Source organism: Catharus ustulatus, chromosome 5 (genome assembly GCF_009819885.2).
Source record: "Catharus ustulatus isolate bCatUst1 chromosome 5, bCatUst1.pri.v2, whole genome shotgun sequence".
NCBI classification, from domain to species: domain Eukaryota; kingdom Metazoa; phylum Chordata; class Aves; order Passeriformes; family Turdidae; genus Catharus; species Catharus ustulatus.
Window position 1 is genome coordinate 1,649,680 of NC_046225.1, and position 22,213 is coordinate 1,671,892.

At 50.3% G+C, this 22,213-nt stretch overlaps 1 protein-coding gene across 1 annotated transcript; it reads right to left on the bottom strand.

Moving 5' to 3' along the window:
- PURG (purine rich element binding protein G) lies at window positions 1–21,905 on the bottom strand. Its single transcript, XM_033059488.1, has 2 exons — window positions 21,879–21,905; window positions 1–20,943 (listed from the first exon to the last, which is right to left on the bottom strand). Exon 2 carries the CDS (start codon window positions 20,928–20,930, stop codon window positions 19,920–19,922), a length of 1,011 nt encoding a protein of 336 aa, XP_032915379.1. The 5' UTR covers window positions 20,931–20,943; window positions 21,879–21,905; the 3' UTR covers window positions 1–19,919.
- Window positions 21,906–22,213: the final 308 nt, after the last annotated feature.

Consider the following 22,213-nt stretch of genomic DNA (forward strand, 5'->3'; position numbering starts at 1 on the left):
TTAAGACTACACAAGTAAGCAAATTTATTTGAAGACAGAACAAATATCGTGGCAAACAACAATATGCAAATTCAGTTGAGAACAGGGGTAAATATCAGACTTTGTTTTCAAATCGATATAAAATATAGTCAGATTTCATTTTGTCCAAAAAGCAGCTCGCGTGGGGGCGGGGGGTTGGAGGGGATGGCCCTGTTCACGCCATCCTGGAAAACCTCAGGCTTGGGAGGTGGCTCCTCTGCCAGTGGAGGAGGTGGAGGCGCCTTTGGGACTCTAAATTTCTACCTCCATTCTCCTTAAAAGCCAATTTTTGCCACAAAGTGAGGGGTGGGGGTAATACCCTCCAAAGACCCTCAGTGCCCACCCACCTATGTTTGGATGGTGCAGTCATGAGGATCCCAGCTGCTTTTTAGGGTTGGGCATCTCTGAAGGCACCTGCACCTCCTCTTCCTCACTGGCTCCTGATGGATCAAGCCCCAGTGGCTGAGCCTGAAAAGCCAGCGAGGGAGCAGCTCACCTCGACGCCAGAGGCGTGAACAGGACGAAATCCCCTCCCAGGGCGAAGGTGCTGGCGGGCTGCTTTCTAGAAAAACCATCCCAAAACAAAAGCAGACATAGAAAACATTAGATTGTCAATGAGGCTTTGAAACAAATTCAAGTTTATCCTTAATTTTTCTCATATGTATGTGTGTGTGTGAGACTTCATACAAAGAGACAAGAAGGACGTGGTGAACTTGAAGCTGGGGACGGGCGTGTGGTCAGTTAGCGTCCGCAGGAGCACCATCGGATACGGAGGAGTTAGCACCAGAGAGTTTGGGGGACCTAACTGAGCACACGCCTCCTTGGGCAGACATGGAACAGTCCATTAGAAACAATACAAGGCAATTCATGAGTTTTCATACAGTACAATACAGCCACTGATCAATTAACCCTTTCAGTACAGTACATGACAAGTAACACTTTGCACCCTGTTAGCACTAGGAAAGGAGGGTTGGGGCTGGCGGGCTGTCCCTTGTGTGATTTCAGGGATTGTTCCGGCTGCTTTCCCACCCCAGCTCCGACAGCCCGACCCCAGCCTGGCTCCCGGGGGGATGCCCTGGTGGAGCACAATGCCACCAGTCCATCCACCCCCAGCGAGGGCTGCACCCAAATCACAGAATCCTAGAACCCAAAGATCATCTAATTCCACCCTTTCACCAGACCAAGCTGCAAAATCCTCCTGGTTTGGCCACGGGGATGGAAGAGCCACCCTGCTCTGCCCTGTGCCAGCCACTGCACCGATGGGAAAACCTCCAGTTTGAGTTCCACCTGGCCAGCTCTGGTGCCAAAACACGCAGAATAGGGTTCAGCTGGCCTCAAGCCGAACCTGCTTCTTCCCTCAGGCGTAGTGAGAACAGGGTCCATTGGAAAAGTGCTAAATTACAGTACATTGGCATTTCCATATGTCAACTATTGAACAGCAAAACAGATTGTTTGAAAACAGAATCAGTATCGTACAGTAAGTTCACACTTAATTCTTCACCGTTTCTACACTTGTAACACATGCATTTTATTTCCATTAGTTTAATGCCAGTAGGACCAACATCCTCCAGAACAATGATCTAACATTAAACAAAACTTCCTAAGGAAAATATTAAGCATCACAGAAAGTTTCAGGAAGAAAACCTGTTAATTAGCATCACAAGGTACTCAGATTTACATTAGGAGTTTTCATGCCATGACTTTTAAAACACCTTTTGGCTAATATCCTGGGGGTGGGGGAAAACAAACCCAAAAAAACCAAACCAACAAAAAAAAAAGAAAAAGAAAAAGAAAAAAAGGAATGTTTTGGGAAATAATATATTTCTCTATGTATACACACACCCAGGGAGACAAGCACGAACACGCAGGCCGGTGCATGGGTGTGTGCACAATTTTGTTTTGATAAACTTGACTCATTTCAAGTGCATTTTCATGGGTCCAAAAAGACTTTCAAGGAAAGGAACTCTAAGCTACCGAAGCAAATTAAAAAGTCTCTCTTGGAGGAACAGAAAAGGTTGGTAAAACATCACCTGTGTGCTGTTACAATGCGCTTCCCACGAGCTATCTGAAAACCCAAACAACTCAAATTCCCTTTTTTTCCCCCTAAAAGGCCCTTCCAGAGCAAAGGGTGCTGTGCTAGGATTTGCATTCAGGCCTCAAGTGTGACAGGCAGGAGAAAACGCTTAATTCTACCTTCCCAAAGGATGAGATTCCATCTCCAAGGGACAAAAAAACTGCACCTGAGGGGGAAAATAAGACAAAAATACCTGTTCCACATCCCCCTTTCTCCCAAGCTTATTTCCAAGGACTCAGTGAGACTGGGGAGGAATTTTCCAAACGGTTTGCCTTTATCCTGGTGTCAGAGAGCGGGATGTGGGCTCTGAGTCACCAAGGTACTTTCTGAAGAGGCTGTTTCCTCAGCCACTGTAATTTTGGGGGCTCAGATAGAGCAGCAGCATTGCCTGGTGCTATTTCTTTAAAGCTAAATTTGCAGGGATAATTTTGGGGAGGGGAGGAAAAAAACACAAACCAACCCAAAATGTGGATTCTATTTCTTTTTTTTACATCCAGTGATAGAGGATGTAAGAGCATAATACTTGGGGTTGCTCAAGATTTGGGGTTTTTAACCATCTTGGGTTCCCTCTGAATATCCAAGCCCCCAAAGGTCTATTGAAGAAGGAAGCCAAGAAAACCAGCCACTAAAACTGGAGTTGTTTTGGAAAACTCCTCCATCTGCTGCAAGGGGGAAACCCAACACACCCATTTCTTTTTGTTGCTGAAGGTTATTTCCACGATGGCCCCTTGCTAGCAGCAGTGGAGGAGAAGCCCTAATTCCCTTCTCTGCATTCACACTGATCATGCTGTGCTGGCAGGGTTTATCCATCAAGTGCCACTGGGGAGAAACTCCCATCGTGGAGGATTGCCAGAGAAGGATTTGGATTGACTGTGGGCTCGTCAAGGATGATGAGCAGCAGTCCCAAGTGTGGATACCCCGGTGTGAAGGGAACACGAGGCTCTCACACCCACCCTGATTTATTTGCTGCTGTGGAAAACCCACAGGGGCTTTTAAAGAAGCAAAACCCCACCAGTTGGCTGGGAGTGGGTGGCTTGGGACATGAAAACCCAGATTAATCAGCATCCCAGGGATCACCATCCCGTTTCAAATCGCAGAGGTTTCTGACTATGTTTCCTACTAAAACTCTACCCTGCTGCTTTCTTGCTGGCAAGGGAGCTCTGCTCCCTGGCCTTCCATACGGAAATACCACAGAAATTTAACAGGAACAGCACATCTGAACTGCCTGGGAACACGAGAGCTGATCAGCTCCTAACAACACTTTCCAAATTCAACAGCAAACCCCAGGGTTATTATGCTCCATCTTCTAAATCGCCTGTAAATCTTTTTTACTTAAAAACACCTTTTGCGGTTGAAGCCCACGAGCAATCCCAACAGCACTTCCAGTGCAGGCACAGTGATGGCTTTTATTGCAATGGCTTGAGCGCAGCCTTTATTGGAACCAGGATCTCTGGTTGGAACTGGGCTGTCCCCAGACTCAGAGCGTCTGCCCCGCGACTCTCGCTCCGCTCAGTCCCAGCTGTCACGGAGATGATCTTGCACCGTCCCAATCCCTTTTGAGACCTCTCCTGTATCTTTGGTGTTTCTAAAAGCCATGTGCTCGGGTCTCTGGGTGACCTCGAAGTTTACAACAACCACGTCTGCCTGGATGTCACTGATTTAGGTGTTGGTTCTGTCATCTAAAATAAGTTTGGATGGGGAAATTCCCTACTGTCAAGTCGCTAATGGATATGTAATGGAAATCAGGCACCAGACAGTGGTCCAACACACCTCAGAATTTCCTTCTGATGGCCCCTACGTAATTAGCACTGCGCCTAGGAGGGGAAATAGATGGGGAAAAGAAAGAGAGTTCAAAACTCAGTGCTAACAGTACGTACAAAAGTGCAGTGCTCAGTTTAGTCCGAAGCAAAGTGACTACTAGTACTTAAAGTGCTAGTCCCAACGTCGGTTTGGTTCAGTGTCCGAAACACGGGGGAACGCGGGGAGGGTGTCCCGGGGGGAAATTAAAAACAGACAGCACTGCAACTGCACATGCCACACCAAAAGTGCTTCAAATCACACCACTGCGGAGGGACGCGCGACGCCACGGCTCAGCTTGTGAACACACACGAGCAAACGACTGACACCTTTTAGGTTACTATAAAGAACAGCTCCACCAACTCCATCACTACGAACCCGTTCGGGAAGCAAGTGGTCACAGCGCACAGAAAACAAAAGACGACCCCACTCCAAAACCAAGAGCCTTTAGGAACACTGACGAGCCTTTGCAACTAGGATACTCAAAGTCTAGCGAAAGCAGCCTTGCCCAGTGTCTGCAGCAAGCTTGGCCGATGCTTATCATGCACTTTACAGAGGCAGACTGCCTCCTCTTACACGCTATCTTACAGCTTAGCCTATTTACCTATTTATTTGTGGTCTGCTTCGTTAATTGTAGCTTTCTGACCATGCATTAAGCTGGCTTGTTTCTCTTAACCACCCTACCAGTCAAAGGACAATGAATGCAAGGACGAGACGACGAAGGCGGTCTGGTAAACACTGATGATATTAACGGCCCGGCTTCATTTTCATGAAGAAAAAAGCTCCAGAGAAGGACTTTGAGTCAGCATGCTCCTGGAAAGAGGCTGGGAAAGGAGGATTCATCCCAGCAGATGACAGGCAGTCCCCCTAGCTTTACACTCATGCTGGAAAAGCAATGGCTCTGCTTGCTGGAAACAGGGTGCAGGAAATCTCCCTGCTAAGGACTGTGCTGGTCCCAGTCCTCACCCTGGGCTGGAAGTGTCTCCTTGTAAGCACAGATGTGCTCCAGCAGTGCCCTCCTGCCTCCTTACCTCAGGAGCTCAGCACTCACAAAACAGTGCCAAATGAGAAAAGGGGAAAGCAGAACCTTCAGTTCTCACTATGTTTCAGCAGGCACCCCCCAAAAAGTCACAGAACAGCAAAGTGGCTCCCCAGGCCCTGCATGCATTGCCACCAACTCTCCCAACTGTTGTACAAGGTAACATCTGGCTGTGCAACATCTGGAGTGCCCAAGGTGGGTATGGATCTTTTCTTTGTAAGTCAAAAGTATGGACTTGCTGGAGCTGGCAGGATATGCTGGGGATGCTGCAGGTACAGCTGCAGACATGTTTCTCATCAGACCAAGCACTAGGGAGATGGTTTTCCAGCAGCAGGGAACACTTAATATCCCAGGAGTAAAAACAGAGCTACAAACTCAGGTCACTTATTTCCATCACTGCCACAAAGATCTGGATTTAACACGCAAAAAAACAAGGTTGTGCATACAGGGGATATGGATGTAGATCCACCTTTGCAGGCATACAGCTGGAAAGAAAGGAGCCTGGGAAAGATGTGGGAGCTGGAGAAGTGCAGTGTGATACGGGCAGTGCCCCACAGTGAGGAGGGCAGGGAGGTGCAAGGTGGGGGAACGTGACCATCTCAGTCCACCATCCAGATTTCTGAAGAAACTTCTGGAATGCTATATCCAGCCTTGCTGCCAAAGCAGCAGCTTTGGGAATGTACACAAGCACGTGGATGTGGCCATGATGCTGCCACCCAGCAAGGAACAAGTCCATCGTAGGGGAAAAGAATGCCAGCTTGCACACCATGGCTTTCCCTAAACGATTTTGGAGTCTTGTGGGATTGCTTGTTGAGGAATAGACTGGGCAGAGAAGCATCTTCCAGGACTGCATTCAAGCCTGATCCTGCAAGAACAGGCACATCTCACCATGTGCCACATGTAGGCACTGGGATCACTGGATTTGACTGAAGCAGTGTTGACCTCAATGTTGAGACCAAACCCAAACACTGTAGGCACGGACAATTACCAGCCTGAAAACCCCCGTGCCAAAATGACTCCTTTTCCAGGTCTTTTTATAACATGTTCTTTCCTGTCTTCCGATTGAAAGGATTTTTGGCAGATGATTTGGAAGTGGATAATAAATCTAATGCTAGGACACCGCGTCCAATTGCACAGTAATTTCCTGCACGGCTCTCACAAGGAAGTTTACGCCTGGTGCTGCATTTCTGCCGCTTTAGTTTCTCCTACGGATACACTGTCCTCCATGTGTGACACTCCTTATAATTCTGCCTCCACCTGGACTAGCAATGCTGTTAAATTTTTAAAAAGAAAAGCTATTACAGGTTTTTTAGGAGAAAAAGCTGTCTGCTTGCCCGTGACCTCACCTTTAACCCGAGCTCCGGAATTTAAAGGCGTTTATAAAATCCCGCTCCGGCCTCTGCGCTAGATTTCCATCTAAATATCCTCAGCAACTTTTCCAGTCTCCAAAAAACAACTGATTTGAAAGTTTATTAGGAGCAATGGTTTATTTTTGGAGGCAGAGGCTTTTGCTGCATCGAAGCCTGCAGATATCCGTGCACTGGTTTCCAGTGGTGAATCGAGTGATTCCCAGACACAGCCTATTTCCAAGGAAAACACCAACCCAGACTGCTCAGTACCAGAGGCACTACAGTGCAAACTGAAGATGCAGGGCCATTTTTAATTCTATGCTAATTATCGCAATAAAAACCAGATCCTGCAGCGGAAGACCCATTCTGGGAAGAAATAATCATCCATCTTTCGGAGCTGTAGCCGTGCTGCTCGAGAAGAATCTTATTTACAAAATGGCAATCTCCAGAAAAAAGCTGTTATCGTTGCCTGACAAAGCCATATATTCTGATACCTTCTGGGGGGCTCTGTCTGGGAAAGTCCTCTGGAAACCAAAGGCTATAAACCTCAAATATGGCAAAACCCCATCCTGTTCAACAAAAAACAGCTGTAGGGCTAGTGCAACCCACCGTGACACAGAAATGGTGTTTGGAGATCCCTGCTTTGAAATCCCTGCTTTCGGTTTAGAGCAGGAAAACCATGAGACTTCTAAATTATTTATATGTGAAAAGATGCTTTTAATAAAAGCATCAATGGTGTATAAACAAAATTGAAATTCCTCAAGCAGACTTTCCACATTTTGTATGTTTACTTAAACGTGGATGAGAAACATCCTTTCTCCCCTCTGGACAAACGACATCCATCGTGCAGGGTGGCATGAAAATGCCCTTTTTCAGTATGCAGGAAACACAAAAAGCCAAATAAAGCCACGAACCTGCGGAGTGGTTGTGAAAGGGATGAAGAAAACCCAACCAAGCAGCAGGACTGCAATCTGTTCCTGCTCCCCCCACGTAGCGCGGCGGTCCCCGAAGAGGCTCTCACAGCAGATTGCGCTGCCAGACAATCTCACGGAGACGGGAACCTGCACTTGGGCCTCAGCCAAGCAAGACCCCCAGCGCCTCTTCCCTTGGCTGCCCAGACACAACCTTCCTCCAAGAGCACCCAGGGAAAGGGCTCTGCTCCACCTTGTCCATCTCTCCTCGCTGGGTATCCGTGAGGCCCACATCCAGTATTCCCAGGCACGCTCCTGGGGAGCAGCAGAACAGCTCCGATACGTGGCCCCGCCGTAACGATGGAGCCTGAAGACGGGAACATTGGACCACAGGGACAGCATGTTGAAAGCAAAACATTTTATTACCATCGGTTAAGCTTCATAATGCACGCTTATGAGTAAGAGAGAGGTTATATGGAGATCACTTTGCTCCCTACCAACTGCAGCTTCTGGGATTAAATGCAGCAGCTGCTGAGCGGAGCGGAACGGGACCAGTGGAAAGAAAAGGAGAATAAAATACATTTGAAATGGTGGGGGGTAGCTTGGCAGAGAACAGACCCTTGACTTGAAATTCAAAGATAAAGATTTTTTTTTTTTATTACTGCTGTACCAAAAGCCACAGCGTGCTGGACAACAGCTGGTGAGCAAGCAGTGGTCTGGAAATGCACCCCTCTAACTCAATACCCACCTCAGCAACCACCACCAGGGGAACGCTTTTCCTTGGGGCCACGACACCTCCGCAGCCCATGGACCAAGCCCAGGATGCTGCTGACTAATCACACCCCTGGAGGTGTCCTTGGGAAATTTTGGTGGCCATGGACCACCAGAAGGGTGGATGATGATGGGGATCTCCCCTGAATTCCGGATGGTTGGCTAGTTCAGCGATAGAGCCCTGCAAGGCTTGCCTGGGGTTGACTCAGACGTGCGATTTTTCGCTTGTTTTCCGTCCGCTTCCATGAAACGTTTCTGACAGTAAATGCCAGTCTGAGATGGTTTCTAAAGAACACAAGTTTCTTCCAGCAGAAATTGCCCCTTCAATCTAAGATCAAAAATCCAGTTATCTTTCCTAGAGGTCAGAGACCATAAAAAAGCTATTTTGGACCATCTGCTGAAGAGTCACTAACACACTTTACCAGCACCAGCTTTTTTAGTCCAAATCAGTTTACCTTCCAGCCAATCTTCCACAAGCAGCTTCAAATTGCATCAAACCCTATCCAGAGGAACACTCTGTTTTCCCCTCTCCCGATATTACCGCTCTCATTTCACAATAGTTTCTGCATTCAAACAGAATTCAAAGGAGAAAATGCCTGCGCTAGTAAAAGAGGACTCCACTTATTGCTAGCACAAAGCTACCGATTTTTCTTCTAGCAAACAAACCGCTTGGCTAGAAAGGTGGGAAGCTCTTGGAAGACTGAGAGCCTGGAGGAGGCTGGTTTTTAGGCTGAGGCAAGTGAAAAATCCCCATAGTGTGGCCTCTTGCTTGTTTTGTTTTGCACAGCATCTTTGGCCTGGCTGAGAGGAAGAGGCCAGTGTGGGTTTTGAACAAGGAGAGAGAGAGGGTGACCTTCCCCCTGTAAAGAGCCTGAGGAGTGAGGTTTAGGGAGGTTATCCCAGCTCTAGAAGGTACTTCCTAAGAGCAGGGAAGAGGTGTGAAAAGCAACAGGTTAAACTGCAGCTTGAGTTAAGTGGGCACCACCTCTGCCTCGAGCTCTGGATTGGGGGATTTCTTGGGGTTTCACACGTATCAGCACAAAGCACACACTGCCAAACAGACAGTTTTAAACTCTTCTTAAAAGAAAAATCTCTGTAATGTGCCTTCACCAAGGTAACCCACAGTAAAAAGCTGGCAGCATCCATGAAAACGTTCATCAGGCGACTACAGCACCTCCCTCCTCCTTTTTATTTCTTTTTTTAAAAATAAGACAGCTAGAAGGAACTTATCAGTGGTTAGCTCAAAGGGTTACCCCTGGCAGCGCTGAGGGATGACTGTGCTGACATCAGCAATAAATGCTGCTATGGAGAGGGGGCCGGGATGCAGCAGGATTACGTGCACACCGCATGCTGGCACACGCTCACCCCAGGACAGACATGCCTGTAGGCTCTCCAGAGCGGATGCACCAGGCAGGAGGCGAAAATCCCAGAGGCAGAAAAGGAAGGATGAAAGAGCTGGGCTCCTGTGGTATCCAGGATAAAGCTGTTGACACCTTCCCTCTGATTTATCATGGGATACACAATACCTGTGGGTGGTGGTCCCTTGCCTAGCTCAGGTGTCTGCTGCCACTTTGACCCAGGTCCCATGGGCAGGCTCTGGAGCTCCCTGGTCCTGCTGGCTCCCACTGCAGCAACAGAGTCAGCACAGGACTGCAAGAGAGCAGACAGGAGCTTGGCAGAGGCACAGCTCTTATCTCCACATCTCCATGCCCGCTTTGCTGTGGGCACGCTCATCCCACGTGCCTGAATTTACTAACCCACATCAAACCCCTGGGTCGATTCCTAAACTGATTTGGCAGCATCTGCTATTACACATGCAGAGAAAAGCGGCTCTAATTACTCTGCACCCCATTTAAATATCCCGGGGAGAATGAAATCCTGGCACTGCTCAAAGAAACCAAATTGAGGTTACACATAACAAAGGATCCAGGCATGCCATTGAGCTGTGGTGGGAAGGAAGAGCCCGAGCTCAGAGCAGCACTTGCAGCAGATGCAGCAAAGCTCATCCCTGGGGAAGCTGTCAGACGTTGCCTACAAGCGAGATGGTGCGCGCCGGCTGCTCGAGGAAGCAGCGAGTCTGCCACCAGCACAGGATCAAATCTGCCCCAGGTAACGGCTCATGCAGCCCTACTCCACATGGGAGCCATCCCAGAGGGAATGGCTGACTGCATGGCTGAATAACTCCTGCTTTGCTGCAGCTCCACCCCAAGAATCTGCCCCAGCCTAGAGGTAACATCTGCCAGAGCCACACCACCCGTGCCACAGCTGCACAAGCACGTGGGAGCTGCAGAACAGGATCCCTGGAATGGCTAGAGCCAAAACACACCAAAACAGACACGGAGCAGAACGACTGTCTGGGAAAAATATTACCAGCTGCACATCTTTTTGTCCTACATTGGCTGCAGGGATGGAACCAAGGCACATTCGGGCTTTGCACAACATTTCCAGAGGGATTCATAAGGAAAGCTCAAGAAAAAGATGCTGAACTTCTAAGAAAAAAAGAGCCCTCCAGCCAGGTCATGCCCAAGACATGAACTTGATGATCCAATGGGGAAAAGGAACAGCACAAGCAGGATCAGGCCCTGCTGGCAAAGTGAGAGGAGAATGTCCCTATGCACTCAGCCATATAAACACCTACGGGGGTTTCTGCCTGTGCTGCTTTAGTGACCTTGATGTTTTGCAACCAGATGGAGCAAGAAATAAAATGCCAGCTTAAAGGATATGCTCTGAGGTAAGAGGCACAGAAGTTTGGTTCACCTTGTGAAACACAGAGCCTATTCTCAGCTTACAGGTAAACATTTCAGCCAACAAACCCTTTCCCTAATTTTACCAGGATGGGGGAGATTAATAAAAATGCTTCAATTAAGGAACTTCATCACTTACTACAGGGATGTGCACATTAACTGAGTTGTTGAATCTAGGATAAATCCTCCTGCCAAGCACTAGATCAAACCCTTGCCCTCTGTTCTTGGCTGTCAGTAGCCTCTGCTCACCCCTGCTGTGACATCTACCTGGGAAAAACTCTTTTAAAAGTGCCACCAGTAAGATGTTCCACTTTTCAAACACTTTGCTATGTTTATTGGAGTCTCGGGAGAGAGACTGTCCTTGGAGGCAGCTCGGTTCCCTCACAAATTCCTGTTCTAGGCAGCCCTACAGAGATCTCAGGAGTGTTCAAACATCCAGAAGGAAAGAACAAGCAGCTGTCCTGAAGACAACCCAAACAGAAAACACATCTGTTGACTGCACACTGAGCTGCATTTACTCCAGGGCACTGCTCCTTCACCTCTCTCCCAAAGCCTCAAATCTCTGGTCTCAGATTCCCCCTGCCAGCTTCCTGGGGGGGAGAGAGAGACTCTCTTTTTACATCAGGCACTTCCCAACCAGGCAGCAGCACAGCAACCTCCTCCATGCCCAAAGCAAAAATGACAATCTGCAAAACAGCAACAGGTCTGGGGGGAACTTCCAGAGACAAACCAGCTCCTGCTCACCACCAGTTGCCAGGGGAAGCGTTGGGAGCGATGCCAGCGCCGGGCTCGGCTCCCTGTGAGCCCTGGGGTTTGCTCTCGTGCTGCAAAGCCGTCGGGGCCAGCTGCTGCCAGCACGTGATGTGCTCCAGCTCCCCCTTCAACATGCAACAGCAGGGATAATTAATTTATGTTAAAAATACCAGGGCTGCACTGGCACATCCAGCCTTTTTCCTAGGAAGAGAAGGGAAGAAATAGCTGCCTGACACCTGCCTAAATGTCCTTCTGGAAGGTGCTGGGATGGATATACATCATATATTCATGTGGAGTGGTGACACTGTGGGACAGGAGGAGCTTCTCTCTCGTTGGACCTACACAAAACTCTCAGATCTCCTCGCTCTAAAAGTTTATGCCAATATTTCTGTGACTCTTCATATGATGACAACACACAATCCTGGGAGATTTAGGAACATAAGGGAAAACCTGTATTTCCAAACATGCTGGCACAGGGAGCTTAGTGCTTATCACTTAGTGCTTTCCTTACAGACTCATCAGAAAGCAACAAGAACATGACCAGGGATAAAAATTACCCTTGGTGGAAGGTTTTCTATTTCCTTTGGAGAGGATGCAGAAGAGACCTGACAACAGCCTTTAATTACGTGTAAGAGCTGCAGCACGGAAGAAACCAAACTGTTTTTACAACTCCTCTGGAGAGTAAGGTCTGTAAGGCAAAAAGCAATAGAATTAGATGGAAGCAAGGGACACATGGAATGGACAGCAGGAAAGGTATCTGAGAGGAAGTAGGGTGAAATAGCTTAGGGAGGGAAGCTGGGAATATCCAGCATGAGGGATCTGAAAGAGCAGGTTTGTTCCAGGCTGTTCAACTCGAGGAAAATATGGATGCTTTTTGCTCTGTACCCAGCCCTGAAACACACCATTAGAGGCACCCTTGCACTTGCAAATTCAAGATCAGACTCAGGTAGGTCCCAAACCTTCCAAACACTACATACCATCCCAAATTTCTCCCTGTCTCACTTTTGGATATCATCAGTCATCAGATCATGACAAGAACTCTGGCACACCTTTGAGGTAGGGAGGTATCATCCACCCCCTTTTAGTGGTGGAGAACACAGGCACAGGCAGGATAAAGCCAAAGTGATCCCATCTCCATTATCAGGAGGCCCAGCTCCACACGCTGACAGCTTTTCCAGAGTCCAGGCAATTACTCCAGCACTTCACTGGTTCAAAGCACAGCTTTCAACAGCTGTTGACACCGACCCGTGCTGCACCTCAGACCTCTCAGAGTGGCAGGCCCAGGAAAGCAAAGGCGGTACAAGTGGTGATCATCCACAGAGCCTTGTTAGAAAGGACACAAACCTCTTTGCAAAGGCAGGCTTTGCAAAGAGATTGCTTCTTGAAAGCCTCTTTCTTTCCCCTCTGATCCCCTTTCCTTTGCAGTGGAAAAGAGCAGCTGCCCCATGGATACACACAACACTTCATGGCTCATTCCTGGAGCGGGAGGCAGCCAATGCAGTGTGCAGAGCACAGCTCCAGTGAAAAGCACACAGAGGTGTCCCTAAGTTGGGATGGCATCAGCAAACCTTACAGGCCACCAATGCTTGTGTGCTCCCCTAAGCTTCTGCAGGTATTCCTGGGCAAGCCTGCCAGCTCAGCAAGAGCCAAGCCACGGGAGCCTCAAAGGGCGAGCTGTAAAAGCAGTGGCTCCACCGCTTGGCCCCGTGGGTTTGTTGGCAAGATCAGACACTTGCAGAGCGCGTTACTCATCCCAAAGAGAAGGAGAACCAGCCCAATGGAACCACCCTGGTGCCCCAGTAGAGCATTGGGATCCAGGCTCTGTGGCTCCTTCTCCAGCTCTGTGGGACTCCAGTGCTGAAGGGGCCGCCTATTCCTCCTGCTACGGATAAAACCATCATCATGCTCTATGATTCCCTGGAGCACACATCTTGTCCTCACTTCCCTCCGCCCCCTCCTGCCTTCTCGTTCCTCTGCCTCGGTGGGAAGCACTTATCTCTGCTCTTACTCCCCCTCTCCCTCTGCATTGTGCCAACAACATGTGCTCCCAACAAGGACCAGATGGGAATACTTGTAAGAGCCCGGGGTTAACCCGTGTCTTTTATCCCACATACTCTCTGCTGTTTTGAAATGCAGATTCCATTGCACACGCTTTGCAGTGTAAAGATTTAAGGTTAGTAGTAGAGTATGTTGATATTGCTTGTGAAACCCATCCTGCTCCTATTGCATGCTGAACATCTCCGATACGGGAAACAGAACAGACGATGGATGGTGCTTTAATATCTCCAGGGGAAGGACCTATTGCAAACAGGGGGGAAATGAGCATTTGTAATATGTCCGTGCATAAATATCTCTAATATCCCTCTGTCCCTTGCCTCTGCGCTCATTTGTGCCCACACATGAACTCACAGATGTTGTGCCAGCGCGGTGCCGAGCAGGGCTGGGCACGCAGCCCCGGCTTTGTCGGGCTGCCAGCAGCTGCCACCCAGGGCCATCTTTGCCTCCAATCAATCTCCGCATGGCAAATGATCCCGACGAAGAGCAGACGCAAACTCCCGCCCGCAGGATGGATTTCCCCCACTGCGGTCAAGAAATCCATCCCACTGTCTGCATGTCCAAGCAACACCTCCAAGGCAGGAGCTGTTGTCCCTCCCTGTTTAACACTGCTGTGTTGGAGGGGTCTAAAACCCCGAAAAGACGGAATGTGCCTTTTTAAGTTCCGACTCTGTGCAGAGCTAGCAATTTCCATGTGCCACTCCAAGCATTTCTGTGCAGCCTAGCAATTAAGAAGATGAATTAGCAAGCCGTTAATGACGGTTTTATTAAGGGGGAGCCAGGCCCCTCGAGGCTAGGCCAGTAGGAGCACAACCACATCCACCACACATGAGAAGCCAGCAGGCACCTGCACCTTTCTGGAAGGTGGTGCACACGAGAGAGCCCCGGGGCTGCAGGTTCGGGTTCCGCGTGATGCCTCCCTCCGCACGGGGAAGGAGCGATCTAATTACATCCATCACAGAAATGCCAAAACGACATCCGGCTTATAAAACCTCAATTTATGCTTTGACATTTCTGGAAAACCAATTTTTAATCCATGTCATCTATCAGGAGTTCTTGATATTTTACTTCACCTCGATGCTTTAGAATACTGTTGCCTTTATTGAGGTGCAGGTGGGGAGCTGAACGCAGGCTGACAAAATATTAGGAAGAAAAATTGATGTCAGCCCATGAAGGCTTCTGCAGGTTTTGGAGAAACAGAACAGCAAAAGATCTGGCTTTAGCTTTTTCCAAATCCCCCGAGTCCAGAAGCACCCTGTCCCCTAGCCAGGCCTTCTTTCCTATGGTCATGACAGGATTTGGCCATTTTTAGGCAAGACCAGATCACCCCAAACCAATAAATTTTGGCTGTGATGTGACAGCCTCGCTTGGGTATAGCTTATGGAGTAGCCTTTAATTCCACTCCTTCTTGAATAAACTCTTAATTTCAAACACAACCTTTACTTGAAAGGAATGGAGGGGTAGGTGGGGAAAGGTGAATTTTAGACATCACAACACGTTAAGTCATTAAAAATAAAGGGCAACAACTTTGGAGTAAGCAGCATAGAAAATTAAACAGAAGGTCCAATTTTCTTCAGGAATTCTTTCATAAATCACATATCTCTAGTGTATGTACAGCAAAAGTGGGAATGCCATGGAACTGAAAACACTTATTATATAATTTTTGACCTGGTGCAAAATCTGCCCAATAAAAATACACACGAATAAACTCCTTTCTACTATAAAAATTACTAGAATTGGAAAACAGGACTGCAAGTCACACGAGCAGAAGGCTTCCTAACCACCACCAGCTCCCTTCCCTGGGAGTTTAGGTCACTTCAATAGGCCATAGGGGAAAAAAAATGATGCAATTATCAGACTAGGACATCTGTAGCTGGAAAAAAAAAAAAAGTGCTGACATTGATTTTGGTAATTGCTTGGGGGTTCTTTCTTGTATAAAGGATGGGATTTTAATACTTCTGCTTGGGATTTTATGAACATGGCAGCACAGATTTGCAGAGCCAGGGGTTGTAAAATGGCACGGAGACATGACGTGGCCGGCAGCTGCCTCTTTACAGCTCTCACCTCGCCTCAACGACGCCTCCAAGGAAGAGCTTTGCCTTCTTTTAACTGCGCTTCCCCTTGCAGCCTTGCCGAAAAACCATGGAATTCCTACAGGGGCTGCGGCCAAGAGCTGGCACCCAGCTCTGGGTGGAATAACGTGTTTATCCAGACCGGTGGTGGGAGCAGACGTCCCCTCCTCAGACTGCACTTCGGATAAATAAGGTTATTTCTACTACTACAGGCTACGATATACTCACATAAATATATTAATGCCTATACGTGGATATGAACTGGTATATATAGGATACAGATAAGAAACACTTACAACGACGAGTAGATACCAATAACCGCTGCAGCTTCTCGCTGGGTAAAGCCCATCGTCCCTCCGGGCTGCGCGCACGGAGCCCACGAGGGAGGGTTTCTCCATCCCCTCCCCACGGCACCCGGCGGCTCGCCCTCTCCACACCAGTGCAAAACGCTTCCCAACACTTCCATAGCTCTGTACTTCACCAGGAAAGCCACTCCGTGGGCCAGACCCAGCACAACGTCCCCCCAGCTGCACGGCAGGGGAAGCCCCCGCAGCCCCTTCCATCCGGGATAAGCTTTTCAGGGACCAGCAGCGGGAAAAGACAGGTACAAGGCAGCTGCTGGACTCGGCCTTGTCAAGACTACGAGCGCAAAGCGCGGTTTTAAGCCTCGACGGCAGCACGGCGGGGGCCCAGTTTGCAGAAGGGGCGAGGAGCTGAGGACGCTCAGCAGCTCTGCACACTGCAATTTAAAAAACCAAATCATCATCCCACTCTTGGTGGTGGCTTGAGAGGATCCTCAACACAGCGCCTGTCCTCCTCTAGCGTACGAGCGGAGCTGGACCAAGCAGGACCAACAGGTCTCTAACAGACACGTGCATGCAGGAGACGGCTTCTCTCGGCATTAGACTACGTTACCAAAGCATCCCCTTACCGGAGCGGGAGCAGGAGTGTGCTCCGAGCAGTATTTACACAATATAAAGTGCATTAGGATTTAATAATTCAACTGACAGACTTTCTGCCGGGACCATTACTATTTCGAAACAGAGGTGAGGGCTTGAATAGGAAATTCTCTCATGAGAAAAAGAGGTTCAGACCGGTGCTCTTCACCCTGTCCTCCTAAGGATTGTTTTTGGCCGTTCTTTCTAGTGCAAATAAGCTTGTGTTTTCTCAAGTTTAAGGGACATGGCAGTTTGAGGGCGTCAGGAACGAACACTTAAAACACATCAGGGATTCAGTGTTCCCGAGCATCTCGCTGGGCCTTTCTGGGCGCCAGCAGCCCACGTGGTCACTGCTCTGGGAAGCTGAAGACGCGCTGCCAAAAATACAAAGGAACCCGTTTCTGAATCTCACCGTTCAAGTCTTGCATTGCTACACTCCGAGTGCATCCCTACTACCCTCCAACCCAACATCTGCTTCCCATCGCGTGGAAAGCCGTTATTCTCCAACCCAACATCTGCCAACACTGGTGTTTTCCACTGCGACACAAACCCACAGCCGCCGGTCTACCCACGAGCGATCGGCAATGAACGTGAAGATCCCGATCCAGGTTTGGATACTAAGGTGCATCCCGTGCCAGGGGAGTAAATGCATTAGCGGATCCTACGGGATACCTGCGTGCCAGAACCCAGGCTGGCCCGGCGGCCGGCAGTTGGACTCCTGGGTGATATTTACAACAAATTGACGGCATTGGAAAGCCAATTCATTAACAAAAGACAAAGGTTTTTTTTTAAAAATGGGCAGCAATAAGGAAAGCAATTTAGCATCCTTTTTTCCTTTCCAAATGGTGAAGAAAACATCCCTTTCCAATCACGAGTAATTTCCTCACCAACACTACAGGAACACGGGGAAGGCATGAGCACTTACAACACACGTGGCCACTCAGGCTAATTCCCACCGAGGAGCTTTCATGATCCCTTGAGGCAAAGGCGGGCAGGGATGGGAGATGCCGAGCTCGCAGGGGAGGAACGCCACACAGAAACGGGAAGGAGAGCGTAAAAAGTTCGTACATTCATAGCTCCGGTTTGTTGGACTAGAAGTGAATTTTTTACCTCAGGCACTGTGACGAGCAGCAGCAGTCAGCGATACGCTAACATACGCATCAACGACTCATTCACCAAATTCTGGTTTCACACCGTAACACAATGTAGAGTTCTTGTAACATGGGGTTTTATGTTGTTTGTTTTTTTTTTAATTGACCTGTTAAAACCATTGGGACCAGAGCCATAAGAGCGACGATGAACCAGTACCCCGCACAACTCCCGCTGATTCATCGCGGTCCCTGGCTGTTCGAGTGATGGAGCAAAAACGTCTCTTCCAGGTTTGAAAAGGGACCTGGAAGAGCAACCTATGGAGAAAGGGATGGGAGTTTTTGACACTAAGCCAAAGGCTTGGTTGCTGTAACTGCTATATATGGTTTTAAAGGGGGAATCACCTAAAACAGTGAAATTAACTTTCTTATTTCTTGTCACAACTGTAACATTTTCCTAAAGGTTCTTTGGTGACTTTGGTGCAAGCTGTTATTTTTTTTCTTTTTTTTTTTTTAATTTTTTTTAAAACAGATTGACTAGTTTTTATACCCAAACTAAAATCCAGATTATCCTCTTGGTTCCCAACCCTGTCTCCCCAACCTTTCTCATTACGACATTAACAGGCAACAGCATTCGGATCGAGCGTGGCCATGCAGTGTGCAGGTGGCTCCAGACTCAGAGTGGTGAACAGCCTGGTTGGAGATAAAGATGTTTCTGAAAAGGCTAAAAAATTAAACAGGTCATGTTTGCATGGAAAAATAGCCGGTCCACATGCACACTAGGCCACTCTGCAATGAAACAATTTGAGTGATTACAAATATCTGGTCAGACATGGTAATGCCTGCTCAAAACAATCTTAAAGGTGAGCAACACGCTACTAGAAGTACCTGGAGCTCAATCAAACTCCCGCTGTTTCAGGGGGAAGGAGCTGGTTGCCCATAGGCGGGACAAGCCCCTTATGTCATAAATATTCAGGTTTTAAGAAACACAGAATCTTTCATCAACCTCCCAACCAGGTAATTGCACACATTCTCCCTCCAGGCAGAGCGTTAATATCACGAAATTTAAAATTTACATCACAAAGACTCCAGGATGACACCGAAACCTTGGGGCAGGCGAGGGACTGGAGCTGCTCAAGGACAGCTCCAGTGCCTTGAGGAGGGAGCTGGTGGGGAAGGAGGTGATGGCAGGGCATTGATGTTGTCTCCCCAACACCACCCACGATCAACACAACAGAAAACCCAACGGGACGTCCACCACGGCTTCCGAAACGCACCACAGGGGAGCATGAAGGAGATGCCTTTCTACATGAATCCAACCCAACACCCCAAAGGTCTTCCAAAGGCAGGAGGAGGAAAACACCCAAATGTTTTCCTCGCACAGGCAACATCCCGAAGCGCCTTAATCTGGGAGAGAAGGCGGGAGCCTCAGTCGTGGCACTCTTTCCACCTCCCAACACCCGCTCCACAGTCGCCTGCTGGAACGCCTAATACAAAAATACCTTCTGAAATTTTGGACAAAATGCATTAAAAATGAACACAAAAAAAAAAAAAGATCACCAGCCTCTAACAGGCAGAACACGGAGATGAGGAGTGGGTTATTATTCACTGCCATTAATTCAGAAGGCTGAGCACTCCGCTGTCCTGGGATACTCAGGTGAGCACAAAACTACGGAATGAATGAGAGATCTTCCGCCCTCCACCGGCACGTGACCGAGGTCTGGCCGGTTATCGAGGTTTTACCCACAAACAGACTATTGTTTCCAACTCAATAACCGGGAGATGCCAACTTTAAAACCTCTCTCCCTCCTCACACACAGACCAGAGATTCACGTGGAGCTGATTTTTGCCTTAAGTGCTCTATGGCAATGCTGCTCGGCCTTTGGACCAAGCACGGGCAGAAGCCAGTCCTGAAAAACTCGTGATAAGCAGTAACTGATACATTTCATCATAAGGTTCAGGGTGGGGGAACTTTCGTATCGCGTTTAAGTGCAACACAAGCCTTTTCTAGACTATTTAAAGGTCAGGGTGCCGGATTTTGTTTGTGCTGATACTCGTACTTCCACAGTCTCCAACACTCGAAGCAGCTGACTCATACGGACTCGGGAGGTTGGTCCTTTCCTAAGACACACGGAGATGTTTTGGGCATAGTTTAACATGATAACCAGCCTCCTAGAACATTATGTACTGGAGTTAACAGGAACTACCAGAAAAGGGCTTTACAAAAAACTGGGGCAACTTGGAATTACTATAGGTCAGTCCCTCTCACCAATTTCTGCTTGCTTTGTTTGGTTAATTGTCCAATGCACTCTATTCCAGACCCTCTTGCTCTTCACCACTGTCCCCTCTGGCATCCATTCTTTTCTCTTTATGGCTGTTGTAAATTCTCCTCATCTCTTCTTCGTACTTGATAAAATTTTCCCCGAACCGTGTCCACGCTTTGTAGGGAACTGTGATGGTGTTACGGTAGGGCGGCCTCACCTCACTTACCTTCAGGAAGATGCCGTACCTGTTGGATCCCACGTCGAAGTAGAAGCGCTTGTTGTCCACTCGGAAGGAGGTGCCCTCGGGGAGCTCCGGGGGCTCGTCACCTCCCCCCCGGCGATCCTCTATGTCCCCCTCGCCGTACTCTTCGATCAGCTGGACCAAAGCATCCCTGAACTCGATCATCCCTTGCGCCGGCAGGACGATCGTCTGCTCCTGTCCCAAGCTGTGGCCAAAGTAACCCATCATGCCAGGTCCCCTGCTCATGGTCTGCCTAATCCGCAAGAAGCGCCCGCGCTGGTTCTCCTTCAGGTCCAGGTAGTACTTCCTGTTGTCCCTCTCGATGTACTCCGTTTTGAGAACGCTGTGAGGGGGCTCTTCGGAGCCCACGGACGCCGGGGGCGAGGGCGGCGGGTGCTGCGGCCGCCTCCGGGGATGCTGCTCCTTGTCATTGCTGTGCTCGTGCCGGTGGCTGTGGCCGCCCTTCAGGCCCAGGTGGGCGTAGTGCTCGATGAAGTCCCCCAGGCAGTCCTTCAGCTCGGCAGCCACGGACAAGGAGAGGGTCAGCTTGCTCTTCCTGATGTTGTCCTGCCTGCCCCTTCCTATCCAGACCTCGGCAATCTTCAGGAAGCGGCCGCGGGAGCTCTGTTTCACATCCAGATAAAACCGCTTCTTCTGGATGTCCACCCTCTTGGAGGCCAGCTCCTGGATCTCCATGCAGCTCCCCTGGGAGGAGGCCGGGTAGTGGTACTGCTGTTGGGACTGGGAATAAATGTTCCTATGCAAGCCAGAGCCTCCCAGGTTCCTTCCTCCTCCTTCTCCTCTCCCTCTTTCCATCTTTACCAATCAGCTGGAAATAATACACAACAGAGACACAGATGACAACATCAGCACCAGGGGCCTGCTCAGCTCCTCGGCAGCGGCTCCGCTCGGCGCTGCTCTCCCTACAAAGGCTCCTGCATCCCTCTCCGCTGCCACTGGCACGCAGCATCGCAGCCCGAGGATCCCGGGCGCTCTTCCCTCCCGTGCTCCGTCTCCCGGACCAGGGAGCCCCGATTCCAGCGGCACTCCCCGGCAGGACTCCCAGCCCTGCAGCCCCCCTGTCCTGCCCCCGTGGTACTGCAGCCCCACCAGCTGCCCCAGGGGGTGGGTTACGGTGCGCTGTTTCGGGGGCACTCACCCCTCTCCCAGGGCTGCGGCTCCCCTCTGCAGGCTCTGTCCCCGTGCCCGCTGCGTTCCCCCTCCATCACCTCTCTGCTCTTCCTCCCAGGGCCCCGGGGGGGCATTGGGGTTCCCTCCAGCTCTGCCCTCCTGCCCCCCGGTACCCACGGACCCCATCACCTCCCCATCTCCCACCCCAGTGCCCCCAAGGCTTCTGTTCCTTCCCTTCCCAGGACTGCCCCACTGCCCTCACTGCCCCAGCACTGCGCCGGTACTGCCCCCCCGGCCCCCAAGTGCCCCAGTATTGCCCCCCCAGTGCTCCCCATCACTACACCTCCTGCCCCAGTGCTGCCACAACTTCCCCCCTTGCCCCCCAGTGCCCCAGCATTGCCCCCCAGAGCCCCCCGTGCCGCAGCATCCCTCCCCAGAACCCCCCAATGTTCCCAGAACTGTCCCCCGGTGCTCTCAGTACTGCCCCCAATGTCCCGAAAGTGCCCCCCAGTGCCCCAGTGCGGCCCCCCCAGCGCCCCCCAGCACAGAATCTCCCGCCCCATCGCTGCCCCCGCTACCCCCGCGGCCCCTCCGCGCCCCCCAGCGCCGCGCTCCCCTCGCCCGGTCACTCACCCCGCAGCGCCCATCGCCGCTCTTGCCCTTCAGCCGCCGCTGCCGCCGCCGCCACCGCCCGCAGCCGGCGGCCCCGCCGCCCCCCCCCGCCGCGCAGAGCCACGGGCTGGCGCTCCCCCGCCGCCCGCTCCGCCCCGCCCCGGCCCTCCCCGGCCCGCCCCGGCCCCGCCCGGCCGAGATCGGCGGCGGCGGCAGCGCGGGGGGCGCCGGGGGGTTCGCGGCCCTCACGGCCGCAGGACTACAACACCCACAGTGCCCCGCGGTTGCCGCAGCACTGCGCATGCGCGTCACCTCGGGTAACCTGAGCTGGGACGGGGTGGGGCGTCGTCGTTACG

Coding starts and splice junctions, on each gene's coding strand:
- PURG (XM_033059488.1), bottom strand. CDS start 20,930: ATGGAAAGAGGGAGAGGAGAAGGAGGAGGAAGGAACCTGGGAGGCTCT.